Genomic DNA, 17,968 nt, shown 5'->3' with positions numbered 1-17,968 from the left:
AGTGCTGGGACCAAAGGTGTGTGCCACTACCCAGCTTGTCTGTGTTTGTTTTTGTCCTTGTTTTGTTTTGTTTTTTGAGACAGAGCCTTACTATCTAGTTCTGTCCTCGAGCCCCCTATGTAGACCAGGTTGGTCTCAAGCTCACAGAGATCTGCCTACCTCTGTCGAGTAGTGTGATTAAAGGTATGCACTGCCAGGCCTGGCTCTCTCTGTTTTGACAGTCTCCCTATGTAGCCCGGGTTAGCCTCTAACCATAGCGTAAACTGGCTTTGAACTTAATAACCTCTCGTCTCTGCCTCCTAAGTGCTAAATTATAGGTGTGCACAACTGTGCCCAATCTTGAAACATGCATTTTAATGCATTATTTTATGCATTACTTGGTGCATTAGTATGACTCACTAAATGAGCAACATTACCTTTAAAGGAGCCCCGTAAGTAATCATTTAGTTCTCTCATGATTGCGACTGTGCCTTTTGTCCTAGTTTGCATATCTGTTGCTATGCTCAAGCATGAGCAAAAGCATGTTACTAGAGGAAAGGTTTCATTTGGCTTACAAGTCACAGTCCATCATTGAAGAAAGCCAGAAATGCAAAGCAGTAACCTGAAGGACCTAAAGCAAAGGCCATGGAAGTGCGACTTACTGGCTTGCTCCCCATGGCTTGCTCAACCTGCCCTGGCATGGCTTACAGTGTGTTTGGCCCTTTCATATTAATCCTTAATTAAGAAAATGCCCTGGGGCTGGGGATTTAGCTCAGTGGTAGAGCGCTTACCTAGGAAGCGCAAGGCCCTGGGTTCGGTCCCCAGCTCCGAAAAAAAAAAAAAAAAAAAAAAAAAGAACCAAGAAAATGCCCTACACATATCTCCACAGGCTAATCTGATGGAGGCAATTCCTCAACTCTGGTCCCTCTTTCCAGATGGCTCTAATTTGTACATGGAAGAGGTAGATGGATCCTCAGACCAGCATGATCTACAGGGTGAGTTCCAGAACAGTCAGAGCTACAAATAAAATAAGAAAACAAACAAACAAACAAAAAGATAGTTCCAAAACCTAGCCAGCATACTCTTCCTTGAAAATCACTTTTCGGGCTGGAGAGATGGCTCAGCGGTTAAGAGCACTGACTGCTCTTCCAGAGGTCCTGAGTTCAATTCCCAGCAACCACATGGTGGCTCACAACCATCTGTAATGAGATCTGATGCCCTCTTCTGGTGTGTCTGAGACAGCTACAGTGTACTTACATATAAATAAGTAAATAAATAAATAAATATTTGAAAATCACTTTTCCCACTAAGGGTTTATCTGGGTGTGCACTCAGCTGGCTAAATGTATCCCTGAAATCAAGCTCGGGCTCAGAGCAGCAAGAACAAACAGCTGACCAGGCACAAAGCACTTTAAACATATAACGGTCTTTCAAATACACTAACAAAGCTGTGACCTACTTCTCTCTAGAAGTCAGGATTTATTTCATCTCCCTTTCTGTCTTTGAGCCTTACCTAGCACTGACATTTCTTAAATATGTGACTTGAGGCTCTTAGTTTTTCTGAGCTCTTGTTTCTTTGTGTGCAATAAAACAAAGGAAGATCATAAAAGTTGTCTTGTAGAGTGAGCTTACACATTAAGTGGTGAGACCTTTGAAATCAGTATGTAGCCTCGTGTATGGGCTCCATACTTTGAAAGTACTGAGTAGCCAGGAGACTCATTTGTTGAAGCTTATGCTTTGCAGCCTGGTGGTCTCAGTGCAGTTGCCAGGTCGCCAGCCTTGCAGCTGAGTGACCTTGAGCAAACGACTCAGCCTCTCCAGGCTCAACGTTTTATCAGTAAAATGGAAACTAATTGGATCACCTTTAGGATTAAGCAAGATCATGTATTAAGTGTTTTTGCCCTGATAGTACGGGTTTTATAATGGCTTATTATCACCACAGGTTACAGGTCTTCTATAAAGCTTCTTTCTTCCTTTTCCCCTCAGTTTTCTCTGTGACATATCTAAAGAGCCTGAGGACACCCTACAAAGTTTGCGTATTTCTATGGATTAAATTGTGCTTTCCCTCAGTTCATAGTAAGTTAAGGCACTCTCCCTCAGAATAACTCTTAGGAGGTAAATAGGATTAAATGAGCACATGAGGGTGAGGGGCTAATTTTATGGAATTGGAGATCCCACCCACTTGCTCCATATGAAGGTACCGTGTAAGGGTGGCCATTTGCAAAGGAAAGGACCTTCACCAGAAACTAGCCCTCTTACTTCTGGTCCAAAGAACTGGGAGAATGTAGATTTCTGTTTAGGCCTGTCTCTGGTATTTTGTTATGGCAGCCCAGGCAGAATAACTAAAAATGTGGACGTGGCTTTGGAGCTTTGGAACAAGAAACCAGTAGCAGCTGGATGGCCTTTGCTAGTGTGCCAGTTTTTTTTTTTCTTTCTTTGTCAACTTGTTGCAAGCAGAGTGATCTGGGAAGAGGGAACTTCAATTGAGAAAATGCCCCATCAGAGAGGCCTGTGAGCTCACCTGTGGGGCAGTTTCTTAATGACTGATGTGGGAGGGCCCAGTAACTGGGGGTGGTGCCACTCCTGGGCAGGTACCCCTGACTTGAATGAACCCTTTTCTCCCTAAGTTGCTTTTGGTTGTGATTATTATTATTATTATTATTAATCACAGGAATAGAAAGCAAAGTAGGAGAGCTAGAAAAAGCTTAGATTATATTGAAAGGAGGAGGGTCAATAGAAATCTGAACATAAAAGGCTACTCTGGGGCTGGGGAAACAGATCAGTGGGTACAGTGCTTGCCATGTAAGAGTGGGGACCAGAGTTCAGATCCCCAGAACCCACATACATGCCAGCTGGGCATGGTGGTCTGTCATGATTCTAGCACATGATGTCAATCTCAGGCCTCTATGTGTGTGTGTGTGTGTGTGTGTGTGTGTGTAAACATGCTTATACATATGTGTGTCCAAACACATGAGAACACACATCCATGTGAACTATAACACATAAGCATGTGAAATAAAAACATACAAATTTAAAAAAAGAAAAGAAAAGCTATTCTGGCCTGGTCTCTGAAGAGTCAATTTCTGCAATCTGTCTTCTGATCTCCACATAAAATACACACATAACGTGGCATGAATGTATATCATACATTCGTACACACAACAGTAAACATAATAAAAAAGTTAAAAAAACAGACCAATAAAAATCTTATTCACAACAGTAACAAAAATTAAAATTACTCAAAATCAACAGCAAGAACACTTTAGCTCCTAGGTGAAGAAAAGTTCAGGGCTGGGGAGGAGCAGAGCAGGGCGTTGGCTGAGCATCGCAGGCTCAGGTTTGGTCTCCAGCACAGTAAAAAGCTCCTAAACTAACTAAGTGGACAAAAAGGTCATATTCTTTGACCTGCTACATTGTTACTGGGTAATCTAATAGTTTAAAGATTTATTAATATATCTCGACATTGTAAATCATTAGAAAAAATCTGAATAGCAGGAAAATACAGTAGATTGCCTAGTCTGGCTTCAAACCCATGATCCTCCTTGCTCAGCTTGCATGATAGGTGTGTACCACCATGCTAAGCTAATTATGGAATCTTTATGGTAAAATCTTCACAGCCTCGGGAGAGTCTTGATGATGCTACTGAGCTACAGCGGACTCACTTTGTCTCAGGATGACTGTATGGGAGAGGACAGATCGTACTATTAAAACTATCGAAACAACTGAAGCAGATCGAGCAGTCACTTGTAATCTATTACCCACCTGTGTCTAGAGTGCTCGCTCCCTTCTCTTATCCAGTAACATTCAGACTCTAATCTACGGTCAAGAAACATGCTGTCCCCACCCCAATCCAAAACAGACAGAGATCGAGTTTGTTGGAAAGATGTAGAAAATGAAGATAAACAAGTGGTAAGGTTGACACATCCCTTCTAGGTGTCCAGACTGGAGATGTCTTTACTTGGCAGGCCTTCCCGCTTCTTTGCAATGTGTGTGTATCCAGAATCTATTCAAGGCAGTGCTTCTTAGATAAATGAGTCATGTCTTCCTCCTAGGCTCCTTTGTATGCTCCAAAACATGTGTTTGCAAAGTTACCAGTTCACCTTCAACATTGGCTAGCGTTTTCCTGCCAACACTAAACTAGGGTTAACTCCTGGACTGTGAGTACTGAAAGACAGAGAAATAGAGTTTACAGTAAAGATACCCCTGTATCTACCACCCTGTTCTCTAAAAAGAGCAGGACTCAGAGAGTGATGGCAGTTGCCACCAAACCTGATGATCTGAGTCCACATGATGGAAGGAGAGAGCAGCTCTCACAAATTGTTCTCTGACACACACACACACACACACACACACACACACACACACACACACACCTCACACATATACCAAATATAATTAAAAAACAGCAGAGCAAATATTAAACACACATTTTGCTTTGTTTTCAAGATAGGGTTTCTTTCTGTAGCCCTGGCTTAGAGATAGCTATGTAGATCAGGCTAGCTTCAAACTCACTGATATTTGTCTGCCTCTGCCTCCCAAGTGCTGGGAATAAAAGTGTGCACCATCGTGACTAGAACTTTTGTTTTTAGATGTGTTTTTATTTGTGTGTATGGGTGGCTTGTCTGTACATCATCACACATGTGAAGTGCCCATAAGAGGGTGTCAGATCCCCTGGAACTGGAGTTCTAGGCCATTGTGAGCTGGCACACGGGGCTGGGAATTGAACCTGGACTGTCAGTGCTTACTGTTGGACCATCTCTCCACACTGCAATTTAAATTTTTAAAAATGCGTACTTATTTTTGTGTGAGTATGTATGTGTCACAGAACCATGCTCAGGGATCAGTTCTCTCTCTCTACTCCATGGTTCTCGGGGATTAAAACTCAGGTTGTCCAGTTTATACCTTTAAAGCAGATACCTTCATCCCCTGACCATTTTTAGCTCTAAACTGGCCCTGAACTCATGGCAATATTTCTACATCAGCCTCCCTAGAGGCAAAATATTTTAAGAAATATTTAAAAATTACTTCTTAGGAATTGGGTGAGGTAGCAAATGCTTTAATCCCAGCACCAGCGAGGCAGAGACAAGCAGATCTCTGTGGTTTGCTACACCCAGCCTGGCCTACGTACGGTCAAGTTCTAAGACAGTGGTGGGTACACAGAGAGAACTTACTTCAAACGCACATAAGTAAACCCTAAGCACAAAGCCCAGCACGTGTGCAAACTGCTGAGCCGCAGAGACCTGTAAACTCCCTAACCCTGAAGTTCACAAAACCGACTGGAACAGCGCAAGTTTTTAAGACCCAGATTTTGTGACACTCATGAATCCATTGCCTGGTTTGTAAAAATTGAATAAGTAATAAGTATATTTACATACAAGAGTATATATGGCATTTAAATTTTTAGTTTTTCCATTTTTTTAACGGGTGTTTGGGCATGGGTGTGTGTGATGCCACACAGGTGTGAGTCAGAGAACATGTTCAGAGGACGGCGTCAGGACAGTGCTCGCTCCCCATCTGATGACAGGGTCTCTATCTGGCCTGCCACTCCTTCATCCTTCTCTAGATGTGTGTGACCTGAGTTTGACTTTCACTATGTTGAGGAACTAAATTCAGAGCCTCGTGTTTGCACAGCAAACACTAGTGAGCTATCTCCTCAGACTTCCTCACACGCATTGTAATATGTTCTGACTACGTGTATACTTCCCAAGAGGGCCTCATTGCTCATATATTCCACTTTGAGCTGTACAGGGTAGTGCACGCCACTAATCCAGCATCCAGGAGGCAGAGGCAGATGGAGCTCCAAGTTGGAGGCCAGCCTGGTCTATAAAGTTCCTGGACAGCCAGGGCTATAAAGAAAAACCCTATTTCAAAAAACCAAAAATAAACAAACACTTACATATTTATACACATATAAACATATGAATAAATCATAGATAGATAGATAGACAGGCAAACAGACAGACAGGGTCTCTCTATGTAGTCCTGGGAGTATTATATAGACAAGTTTGCCTCAAATTCAGAGTCCTGTCTGCTTCTGCCTCCCAAATGTTGGGTCTAAGGGTGTGTGTGACTTTGCCTGGCTTAGCCTTCATTTTCAATATCTCATGTCTTGAATGTAAATAACAAAATCCCACTCATTTTTATAAACTTCTTAACAATATTAGAAAAATAAAATGAGTAATTATGTTTTTGTTATTGGAAGCAAGATGGTCAGTGTAGGAGAAAAAAATTCAATTGTAAAAATCAAGGACTTTAGGGGTTGGGGATTTAGCTCAGTGGTAGAGCGCTTGCCTAGGAAGGGCAAGGCCCTGGGTTCGGTCCCCAGCTCCGAAAAAAGGAACCAAAAAAAAAAAAAAAATCAAGGACTTTAAATAAAAACCCTGGGGGTTGGGGATTTAGCTCAGTGGTAGAGCGCTTGCCTAGGAAGCGCAAGGCCCTGGGTTCGGTCCCCAGCTCTGAAAAAAAGAACCAAAAAAAAAAAAAAAAACCCCTGAAATACTAGCGTTTTATTGTAACCATCAGTATAAATTCCTGATTCTTTCAACTCTTTAATAGATGTCCTAGCTTTTTCCACTGCCAAGGTCAAGTGACAATGAGAATAAGACACTGCACAAATGAATACAACAGCTGTGCAGGTATATACACAGTCTCTATACACTTTCCTTGCTGAGAGAAGCCAAGCCTTGGAGAAACTGCTGCGTCCAGGCCTGGGAAAGGAAGCTTACAAGAAGGTCCTGGAGGCTGGAGATGCAGCCAGGTTAGTTAGTGCTTAAACCTGTGCAAAGTCCTGGGTCTGATCCAAACACAGCGCACACCTGTGACCCCAGCTCTCTCGGGGGTAGGAGGCAGGTGATTCAGAAGCTCAGAATCATCCTTACATAGTTACACTGGGTGTTCAAGGCCAGGCTGAAGAACCAACCAAACAACAACAAAGGTAAAGGAATTTTTCTGACGTGAGATCGATTTATACTGACATTAGGTTTTGTGTCTTTTCAATGTACCAATGTATATTTATTACCAACGAGTTCTACATTATTAAAGGACAGATTACCTCTTGTCAATAATCATTACACGGGAAGGTGGAATCCCCAAGACAGCACAGCTCTGCAGAAGTTCTTTCTTTCGAATCTCACCTTGATTGTAGTAATTTCCTGAGGAGACAGATAGAAGGGTACTTTAACTAACCATGGAGGCCTGTCTGCTCACTTATTCATAGCCTATCTTGTTCCCTGGGGGATTTTCCTTTCTTTTTTTTTTTTTTTTTTTTTGGAGCTGGGGACCGAACCCAGGGCCTTGCGCTTGCTAGGCAAGCGCTCTACCACTGAGCTAAATCCCCAACCCCTTCCCTGGGGGATTTAAAGCATCTGAAAAAGCTGTGATTTTAAGTAGCTGAAGACAATAGAAATTTAATGTTAAGGTATTCCTATCAGCAGATAAGTGTACATTTTTAGCACCACCATTTACCATGCCTATGCATCTATTCCTGTATGCATTAACATATAAATCTATCTATGTCTCTGCCTGTCTGTCTGCCTGTCTGTCTACCTATCTATCTCATCTATCTGTGCTGTGCCTAATATGTGTGAGGCACCAGGTTTGACCTCTAGCTTCACCTTTATAGACAAAATAGTCTCCAGATTAAAACTAATTTAAAGAATAGGGTGCCATTTTTAGGTGTTACAGGAAAAACGTGCAGGCACTGTTTATGAAAAATATGCTGGCTAGTTTTCTGTTAAAGTGGCTCAAGCTAAACTCATTTAAGAGGAGAGAAACACAATTAAGAAAATGCCTCCATAAGACTGGCTTGTAGGCAAGCCTGTAGGTCATTTCCTTAGTGATTGATGGGGGAGGACCCAGTCCATTGTGGGTGGTACCATCACTGGATCGGTGGTCCTGAGGTTAAGAAAGCAGACTGAGCAGGCCAGGGCATGCAAGCCAGTATGTAGTACTCTTCCCCGGCCTCTGCAACAGCTCCTGCCTCCGGGTTCCTGCCCTGCTCGAGCTCCTCCCCTCACTGCTTTTGGTGATTAATTGTTACACGGAAGTGTGAGTGAGATAAACCCTTTCCTCCTCAAGTTGCTTTAGTCATGGTGTTGTTTCACAGCAATATTAATCTTTACCCCTAAGACAGAAAACTAACTCACACTGTCTGTCTGCTTGCCTATCTGTCTGTCTCTATTCTGTAACTCTGGCTGTCCTAGAACTCCCTATGTAGACCAAGCTGATAGAGATCCCCTTTCCTCTGACTCCTGAGTGCTGGGATTAAAGGCTTGAACCATTACACCTGTCACATCCTCTTTTTAAAAGTTTAATAACCAGTTGTCCATCAATACCAGAAAAAGTTTATAGATGTTCTTTACTTTCCCAATGTATTTACCACAGCCCCTATGAATAATTCTCTTCTGTAGCCTTATAAATAATAATACAATGAAATTTTGGTGTCACTTAAAATGCTCTCATTTTGAGCATTACCTAATTAATGTACTTCCTAATTAAAATTTCCTAAAATAGTTGCATGTATGGTTTGTGTTTAGCTTCCTTGAGCTAAGTTCTTTGACTTGCAGTGTTTGGAGAATGACTAATTCACAAGGTTTCCTGGAAGGTTACTTAACATACATTAAAGCACTCAATCCAGCAGTGTTTGCTCTTTCTCCCCTTTACCATCTTTGTTTGAGAAAGGATATTGATGTGTATGTAGTCCTGGCTGGCCTGAAACTTACTATGATCAATTAATTTTAAAATGTATTTGGAAGAAAAAGGTCCAAATTTCTGCCACTATAAACTGAGGAAACACAGTTCTGTTGACGCATCGTCCTAGAATAGTGGAACTACACTGACTACTTAAGACAATAACAGTTCAATAAAGACTTTCACATATACTATTGGAGGACTAACAGGAAATAGTGGTGTGACTGACATATTGAATGCAGCAAAAATGACTACTCATTCTCAGACATCCAGCAAATCAAATACGATAGAGTATCCCTTCATACCAACTAGGATGGGTGGAGTTCCAAAGTGTAAAGTTGTAAGCGTTGATGAGGATGTAGAACAAGCAGGAACCACAGCTGGTTGAAACATATGTGCCAATTATTCAGAAATCTATTTGTTTTTTGTTTTTGAGACAGGGTCTCAGTATGTATAGCCCTGGCCTAGGACTTGCTATGAAGACCAGGCTAGGTCCACCTGCCTCTGCTGGGGCTAAAGTCATGCACCACCATGCCCAGCCTATTTCAGGAATTAAGCACTATCACGATGTGACTCAACAGTTACATTCACAAGAATATACTTAAAGGAACTGGAAACCAGTATGCCAATAGGTACTTCTACGTTTTAAGTTCAGCGAGTCCTTAAGTTCACAGCACCAGGGTAGAAAAAAAGCCAACTGCAGCATCAACAGAGGAATGAGGAATAAAATAAAACATTATGTACACAGAACAAAAACATTATTTAGCTGCCAAAACGAATGAAGTGGGGCTGGTAAACAGTTCAGTGGTTGAGGGCTTGCCTAGCATATGTGAGGCCCTGGGTTCAATTGGTAGTGCCATAACTCCTGCCTCGCCCACAAAATAGGAATAAAGTAGATGGGTACGGTGGCATAGGCACTAATCCTGGTACTCTGGGAGCTAAGATAGGAGGATTGTGGATGTGAGGCCACCCTGGGTCACATACTGAGTTTGAGGCCAGTCTGCTATAGATAGTAAGATCCTGATACAAACAAAACAAAGTTCTGAAACATTCGGTCAATATTGATGAGCTTAAACATATTAAGGTAACACAAGCCATATATAAAATAATAATGACCACATGATTCTATTTATATGAGGCACCTAAACAGGCAAAACCATGGAAACAAAGTAGAATTGTAGTCCTCGAGCTAGAGGAAGGAAGGGATGGGAGTTATTGCTTAATGGGTTACAAGGTTTCTCTCTAGAGTGATGAAATCAGAGTGATGGTTTCATAATCTTGTGAAGTACCTTAAGAATGTTCAAAATAGTAAATTTTATATCATTAGATATTTATGAGAGAAATCAAAGAAATGTTAAAAACAAATCAGAATTTCACTGTATAAAACTCTTCCAGGGGGCTGGTGATACGGTTCAGCAGGTAAAAGGATTCCATGACCAGCCAGATGACCTGAGTTTAATCACCAAGACTCAGGGTGGAAGGAGAGAATCGAGTCCATATGGCACATACAGGCCCATACATATACATACATACATACACACATACATACATGTACTACACAAATGTGATAAACCTTAAAAAAATCTAATTATGAGTTATTATAAAATATAAATTATGCCATTAAATTTGGTAGAATATTACTAAAAACATTAAAAATACATGTGTATGTTTGTGTGTGTGTGTATTTGTGCATGTGAATCCATGCCTGAAGAGGCCAGAAGAGAGTGTCAGATTTCCTGGAGCTGGAGTTATAGGTGGTTTTCAGCCACCTGACACGGGTACAGAATAGAACTCCGGTACTCTGGAAGAAAAGCAAATGTTCTTATCTGTTGAACCATCCCTCCAGTCTCTAAAAAAAGTAAAGGGTCTTTTAGGGGAAACCCACCAAGTTCCTATCTAAACCAGGCCATACTTGTAAGTGGTATCGTTTTTTCACTATTCCCAAAAGGTTGGACCCAAAAGGTTTGTATTTTTCTCACAGAAATACTAATGTTGCTAGTTTCTCTAACTTATAGGTGATTAACAAAGCTCAGCACACCGAGGGACTGTCTTTTTCTCATGAAAATAGGCATGTGTGTCTCAGATAGAACAAGAAGTCTGAATGAGAGCAGTGTCTGCTCACTGAGGTGAAGGTATAAAGTGATCCCAGTACTAAGGTCTTCATGGCTCCTGACGTCTATTTGACCACATCCATTCTACACTTCCAACAGAGGAATGCTGCTAGCATTTTTTTTTTTCTACACCTGAATCTTTAAGGCTCACAGGTAATGTTTGTCGCTGAATTTCACCTTTGATCTCTTCTTCAACTAACATTTTTTTTATAGCTTTCCACGGTTTAATCAAATCAACTAGTTTCACACTTACGCATCTAATTCAGGGTGTGGGGTCTGGCACAGTTAGTTGGATAGAGTACTTAGCTAGCCAGGATGACTACCTGGGGTTGGGAGATGGAGGCAGAAGAACAAGAAGCTTAGGGTTATTTTCAGCTACATAGTGAGTTTGAGGCTAGCCAGCCTCAGATAAGATCCTGTAGCAACACAGAAACAAACAAGCACACACCTGGCACACAGACACAAAATAGCCTTTCCCAGATCTGCCTCAGCAAGGGATGTAGCTCGGTAGCAAGATACTAGACCCAGTCTCCAGGACTGCAAAAAGAAAAGAAAGGAATACAACAAAACACTCCAACAAGACAGCAATACTCCCTTTAAAAACTTATATTTGTTTATATGTGTGTGCACGTGTGTGCGTACACATGTGTACATGTATGCATGCATGCGTGCATGCATGTCACGGCATGCATCTGGACGACTGGAGAAAACTTTTGGGAGGTGGTTATTTCCTTCCACCATTTAGATCTTGGGGATCTAAACTCGGGTGTCGGGCTTGGTTACTGGTGTCTTTACCTGCTGTCTTACTAGCCCAGTCATTATCCAGACTCGCCCTGAACTGGCCTCAAGTGATCCCTCTTCCCTCAGCCTTCAAGTAGCTAGAACTTTAGGCATGTATCAACAGGTCCAGCTCACACCATTGTTTTCTTTCTCTTCTCTGTCTCCCTCCCTTTTTCCCTTCCTCACTCTGTCTGTCTGTCTGTCTGAGTTAAGGTCTCATACACCCTGTAACCCAGGCTGCCCTTGAACTAGCTAGCTATGCAGCCAAGAATGCCCTTGATCTCTTGGTCCTCTTGCTTCTACCTCCCAACCGCTTGGATTACCAGCATGTACTTGACTTAACAATAGCATTTTTAAAAGTAATTATACACGGTTTTGTTGTTATTGTTATTTTTTTTTTTGAGACAGTATTTCTCTGGGCAGCTCTGGCTGTCCTACAGCTTACTCTGTAGACTAGGCTAGCCTCGAACTTACAGAGATCTGCCTGCCTCTGCTTCCCACGTGCTGGGATTAAAGGGGTATATTGGGCTTTACATTGTATAGTTTTAAAATAGGGCTGTGGGGCCAGTGAGCTGCTTAATGGATAAAGACATCCACTGTAGCCAAGGTCACACATGGTGGAAGAACTGACTTCTGCAAGTCGCCTTCTGACCTCCATAAGTGTTTTTCGGCACACACACACACACACACACACACACACACACACACACACACAAACACGTACACACGATCACAAAACAAGAGGGCCAGAGTATAGGGTTAATTGGCGTATAATTTCTAAGGTAATTATAGTTATAAGGAAAAGATAAGTAAACATATTTTTTCAAGTGCATAAAGTCCTAATAAGGAGCTGGAGAGATGGCTCAGTGGTTAAGAGCACTGACTGCTCTTGTAGACGACTTGGGTCTAGTTTGTAGCACCCACATGGTGCCTCGTAACTGCCTGCAACTAGTCCAGTGGATTTGATGCCCTCTCTGACTTCTTAGGCAGCAGGCATGCATGTGGAACACTTGTGTGTAGGAAAACATATTCATACACATAAGAAATCTTTAATTTTAATAAATAATCTAGTAGTCAACCCATCAGTACAAGAGCTCATGAAGGGGCGTTTCCTTCTCTTAGTCACTGGGTAGCTCTGTACTCTTGGTTGCTGTAATCACATGGTAACCATATCATGTTGTGATGAAGCGATTTCCTCTTGGGACTGATATGTCTCTCTGTAGGCCATCATGGAGTAGACTGAGGTAGTGACCTATATCTAGTCATGGCAACAAAATAAGCAGAACAGTGATAACTAGGTCTGAGGTAAAGGAAATGGCCCTGTTAACATTCCCTGCAGAAGGCAGGGAGTGTCATGAGACCATCACTTGAGACTCAGCCACTACTTCCTGTGCCTGGCTGTATGTGGCCGTGTGGCCATGCTGCCCTTCTCAAGTATGCGGTATGTAGGAGGGAGAAGGCTAGAAGTTACCGTTTCTGGAATGGGGCTTTCTGGTGATGCATTTGCCTCAGAGTCACCTATGTTCCTCTAAGTAACTTTCATAAGGTCACTGGTTCATCACCTAGACTTTGGAAAGAATCATTTCTTTGATCTATTGGTCTGGGGTCAATATTTATGTCTCCCCAGGAGAAGCCATGGGTCATGTAGGAGGTCAGAGGTTGATGTTAATGGCCTTCCTTTACCGTTCTCCACTTTATTTATCTTTTGGTTTCTCAAGACAGGTTTCTCTGTATAGCTCTGGCTGTCTTGGAGCTTTGCTCTTAGATCAGGCTGGCCTTGAACTCAGAAATCCTGTTTTTGCCTCCAGAGTGCTGAGATTAAAGACACAATCCACCACCGCCCAAAAATTATTATTATTTTTTAAAATGGTTTGGTTCTTTTTTTTTTTTTAAAGATGTATTTATTATATTTATATGAGTACACTGCAGGTGTCTTCAGACACACCAGAAGAGGGCATCAGATCTCATTACAGATGGTAGTGAGCCACCATGTGGTTGCTGGGAATTGAACTCAGGACCTCTGGAAGAGCAGACAGTGCTCTTAACCACTGAGCCATCTCTCCAGCCCCAAAAATTATTTTTTGAGGCAGGGTTTCTCACTGTACCTGGAGATTCCTATGGGTTAGGCTGGCCAGTCAATGAGCTCCAAGGATCTAATTTTCTTGTTTTCCCCAACACAGCAGTGCTGAGTATATAGATATGTGCCCAAGGTCTGTATGGCTGCTGGGGATCTGAACTCAGGCTCTGAGGTGCTTATGCTTACTCCTGATTGAGCCCCCTCCCCAGCCATGATACCATATTCTCATGGTTTTCTAGCTCATGTATTTAAATGTTACTAATTGATTCCATTCCTTTTAAAAAGTTTTATTTTAACGTTATTAGATTTATACTTTTTATGTACAAGAGCTCATGTGTGTTTTTAGCCTGCCTACATGTATGTTCACCGTGTGCATACTTGATGTCCATGGAGGTCTGAGGAAGGCATCTGATTCCCTGGACCTGGAATCATGGCTGTGAACCACCATGTGGGTGGTGGGAATTGAACCTGGGTCCTCTGCAAGAGCAGCAATCTTTCATATTCAATGAGACATTCTTCTTTCCCCAAGTTATTCCATTCTTAACAGAATACAAACAGTACTTCAGATATTTTTTAATAAAAAGAAATTTCAAATTCATCGGTTAGAAAGAAGTGTTAAACTGTCATGTTCTCTTTCTTCCTCTGTCCCACTTGAAGATAAGGTCTTATGTAACTCAAGCTGGTCTTAAATCAGTATATAGAGAGGATAACCTTGAACTTGATCCTTCCACTGCTACCAACCAAGCACTGGGGTTATGGCTATTGTATGTATGGCTTAGACTACACTTTTAGGCTGAGCTTAAACATTTCTTAAGAAGCAACACTGTGAAGGATTGTTAATGACTAAAAAGGAATTATTTAAAATAACCCAGTAAGCTTTATTTTAGGAAATATGGTGAGTCAGATGTCTGCTGAACCTCTAACCAGTGAGATCAGAGGCAAACACATTTGAGAACATATGACTGAGGGGAAAGTAAGGGCAATATTTGAAGGATGGAAACAAAGTAGCCAGAGTCCCGAGGGATTACTTCATAGGCCCAGGGCATCTAGAGGGCATCTGTACACCTTGTTTTGCAGTCAGCCTTGGACCTTAGCTACAGATAAAGGACCTCTTCACAAAGAAAGCCTTCAGAAGCCTACACTTTCAGAGACAGACAAGCAACAAGTACAAAGCCCACCCTACTCAGGGATGCTTAGATTTTGCTTGGTTAGGAGGTAAATGAAGAAAAATGTTAGCCCTCAGGTTTAAACCCCTACTCAACTTTCCTTGGTGTGAGTGACTCTACTCTAAAAATAGTTCCAACAGTATATCTAGTCCCATAGGAATCTTGAGGAGCTGGATGCTGCCTATCGGCAGATGGCATCAACTTCTCTCCTAGGACCTAGATGAGATTTTGGACCACTTCAACACGGAAATGTAGCAGAAGTGATACTGAAGGATTTCTAAAGCTGGTCACGAAGGGGAACAGGCTGCCCCTAGATTCTCTCTTAGGACACCTGCCTGGGAACCCAGATACCCAGATGTAAAGAAGCAGAAAGTCACTTGGACACATCATATGTAGACGTTCTAATTGCAGCGCCTGGTTTGGGGGCCCTCAGCTGAGGCTCTCCTCATGAACTAGGGATACTGTGCTTTTGTCTGTGACCATGAGATGCGACACTTGGGTTTGGACACTCAACTCATACTACTTTCCTGGCTAAAAACCTTGAGTGATCTGGGGCAGGCAATGGCTTTAGCTGAGGCGAAAGTAAATCATCAGGGGTGGGAGATGACTCAGTGGGCAAGAGTGCTTGCTGATCAAGCCCAAGGACTAGAGTTTGAATCCCTAACATATACATACAAAAGCTCTGTGGCCACTCTATCTGTAACCCTAGTGCTCTGGGGGTGTTGGGGACAGAGGCTTGGAAGACACCGGCCTAGCTCCAGGTTCGGTGAGAGACCTTGTTTCAAAAGGAATGAAGCAGAGTTATAAAACAGAATACCCCATGTCCTCTTCTGGCCTCTGCATGTGTATATCAGCACACATAGTGTACACACAACACCCACTCACACATATAAAATACAGACTGGAAAAATCAAATCATCAATCTGTTACCCAAATATGGTAACGTAAGTGTACATAACATATAAGAAAAAAAAAACCCTACAAAATACACGTATAAAAACCCAGAATAAGTCGTAAGAACAAACAGAATTGGACATACAGCTACTGAAATTGGGAGTTATTTGGAGTTCTGTTTAACTGAAGGCATCAAGGGTGAGAGCATAACAGAGACGATAGGAAACCCTAGGCACAGGAAGTAGATTAAAGGACAGAACTGCATAAAGGCCATCTCAGTACGTGTGTAAGACCTTAAGTGTAACACCAGTAACAGCCGTATGGTGGTATGTGCCTACAGTCCCAGCTACTCAGGAGCCAAAGCACGACAGTCATAAGTTTGAGGCAGGCTGGATAACATTGCGATACTAAAGGACTGGGGTGTGGGTCAGAGGTTGAATACATGCTTCACAAGCTCAATGCCCTGGGCTCAATCCCAGCCCAGAAACCAGAACCAAACAAGACGCTTAACAGATATGAAAGAAGGCCGACAGAAATGAGACATCATTAAACGGTAGCCAGAAAGACTTTATGTTATTGATATGTCCTCTTCTGACACTAAGTCAGTGAAATTCCAATGCGGGGAAAATGCCAGTAAGGTTTTCCCTTGAATAATGACCAACCGAGTTCTAAAAGTATGTAGAAGAAAAAAAATATCCAAACAAGCAGGCCTGCCCTGAGGAACAATCAAAGGTTTGATCAGACTGGGTAACCGTTCTGTAAGTTTCAATAGTTTGACTGGGGAGATGGCGTAGCCATAAGCTGCTGAGCTGGTAAGCTGTCTGAACTCTGGAATCCATGTAAAAATGGGAGTGGAGACTCGCTCCACAAGGCTGTCCTCGAGCTTCACACATGTGGCATGACAATGTATACCCTCACCACAAATAAAAAATTACACAAATAATGCAAATATACATATATGTATATATGGGTGTTTTTTTCAGACAGGGTGTTTTGGGTTTCATTGTGTAACTCTAGCTGTCCTAGAACGTGCTCTATAGACCTGGCTGGCCACGAACTCACAAAGATCTATCTGGCTCTGTCTCCCAAGTGCTGGAAATAAAGGTGTGGGCCACCACTGCCTGGCAAAAATAACATTTTTTTTAAAAGTTATAGTACTTAAAATAGAGCTGTCAGGGCTGGAGAGATGGCTCAGCAGTTAAGATCACTAACTGCTCTTCCAGAGGATCTGCGTTCAGTACTTAACATCCATATGGAGGGTCATAATTGTCTGTAACTCCAGTTCCCTTTCCTGGCCTTCATGGGCACAGCACACGTGGTGATACATAGACATATTCGGGAAAAACAACGGTACAAATAAAGTTAAAAAAAAAAGAAATCTCAGACTGACTATAAGAAGAGTATGGAGAACATGCACGTGTGTGCTCACATTACTGTATAGAATCCTGTATGAGTTAGTGGCACAATTTAGAGCGGAAACATTGCCTTTCATGATTTCAGTCTTCCCCACCACCCCACTTTGGTTTTCCATCACAAAGTTTTTCTGTGTAGCTCTCCTTGTCCTGGAACTCTCTATGTAAACCAGGTTAGACTTGAACTCAGAAATCCACCTACTCTGCCTCCCATGTGCTAACATTAAAGATGTGCTACCACGCTTTTTATTTATTTATTTATTTTCTTTTTTTCAGAGCTGGGGACCGAACCCAGGGCCTCGCACTTGCTAGGCAAGCGCTCTACCGCTGAGCTAAATCCCCAACCCCTTTATTTTTAAGATTTAATTTTATGTCTAATGTGTGCCACGGGTTGGTATGTACATGTGAGTTCAGGTGCATGTAGAAGCCAGGAGGGTGTTGAATCTGAAACAGTCAGTTAAAAGCCTCCTGAAGTTTGTGCTGGGAACCAAACTTAGGTCCTCCATAAGAGTAGGAAGCCCCTTTAGCTGCTGAGGTATCTCTCCAGCCCACCTCTTCTTAAACATTTCTTAAATAGTGGCTGGGGGCCAGATAGATGGCTCAGAGGGTAAAGGCATTTACTGTCAAGCTTGATGACCTGAGTTCAATCCCAGGGACTGACAGAATGGAAGGAGACAACTGACTCCTGCCAGTTGTGTTCTGACTACCATGGGTGGTTCATGACATGCGGGTTCCTCTCCCACAAATGAATGGAACAGATTACCTTGAAATGCACTTAAATATTTCATCAATTGACATGGCACATGAAGCAACTGGGCAGCCTGGGTGTGTTGGTTTAGAGCGACTAGGAGCCACAGGGTCT

General features: G+C 42.3%; 1 protein-coding gene across 1 annotated transcript in view; it reads right to left on the bottom strand.

Annotated features, from left to right (window-relative positions):
- The window catches only part of Pigl (phosphatidylinositol glycan anchor biosynthesis, class L), a 57,723-nt gene that overhangs the window by 36,700 nt on the left and 3,055 nt on the right, over positions 1-17,968 (bottom strand). The window contains exon 2 of the mRNA NM_138901.2: positions 7,030-7,129. Within this exon, the coding sequence (NP_620256.1) occupies positions 7,030-7,129 (100 nt within the window). The remainder of the gene's footprint in view (positions 1-7,029; positions 7,130-17,968) is intronic.

The sequence above is a fragment of the Rattus norvegicus genome, chromosome 10 (assembly GCF_036323735.1).
Source record: "Rattus norvegicus strain BN/NHsdMcwi chromosome 10, GRCr8, whole genome shotgun sequence".
Lineage (NCBI taxonomy): Eukaryota > Metazoa > Chordata > Mammalia > Rodentia > Muridae > Rattus > Rattus norvegicus.
Note: the sequence above shows the minus strand (reverse complement) of the source record. Positions and strands in the feature narration are given on the sequence as shown.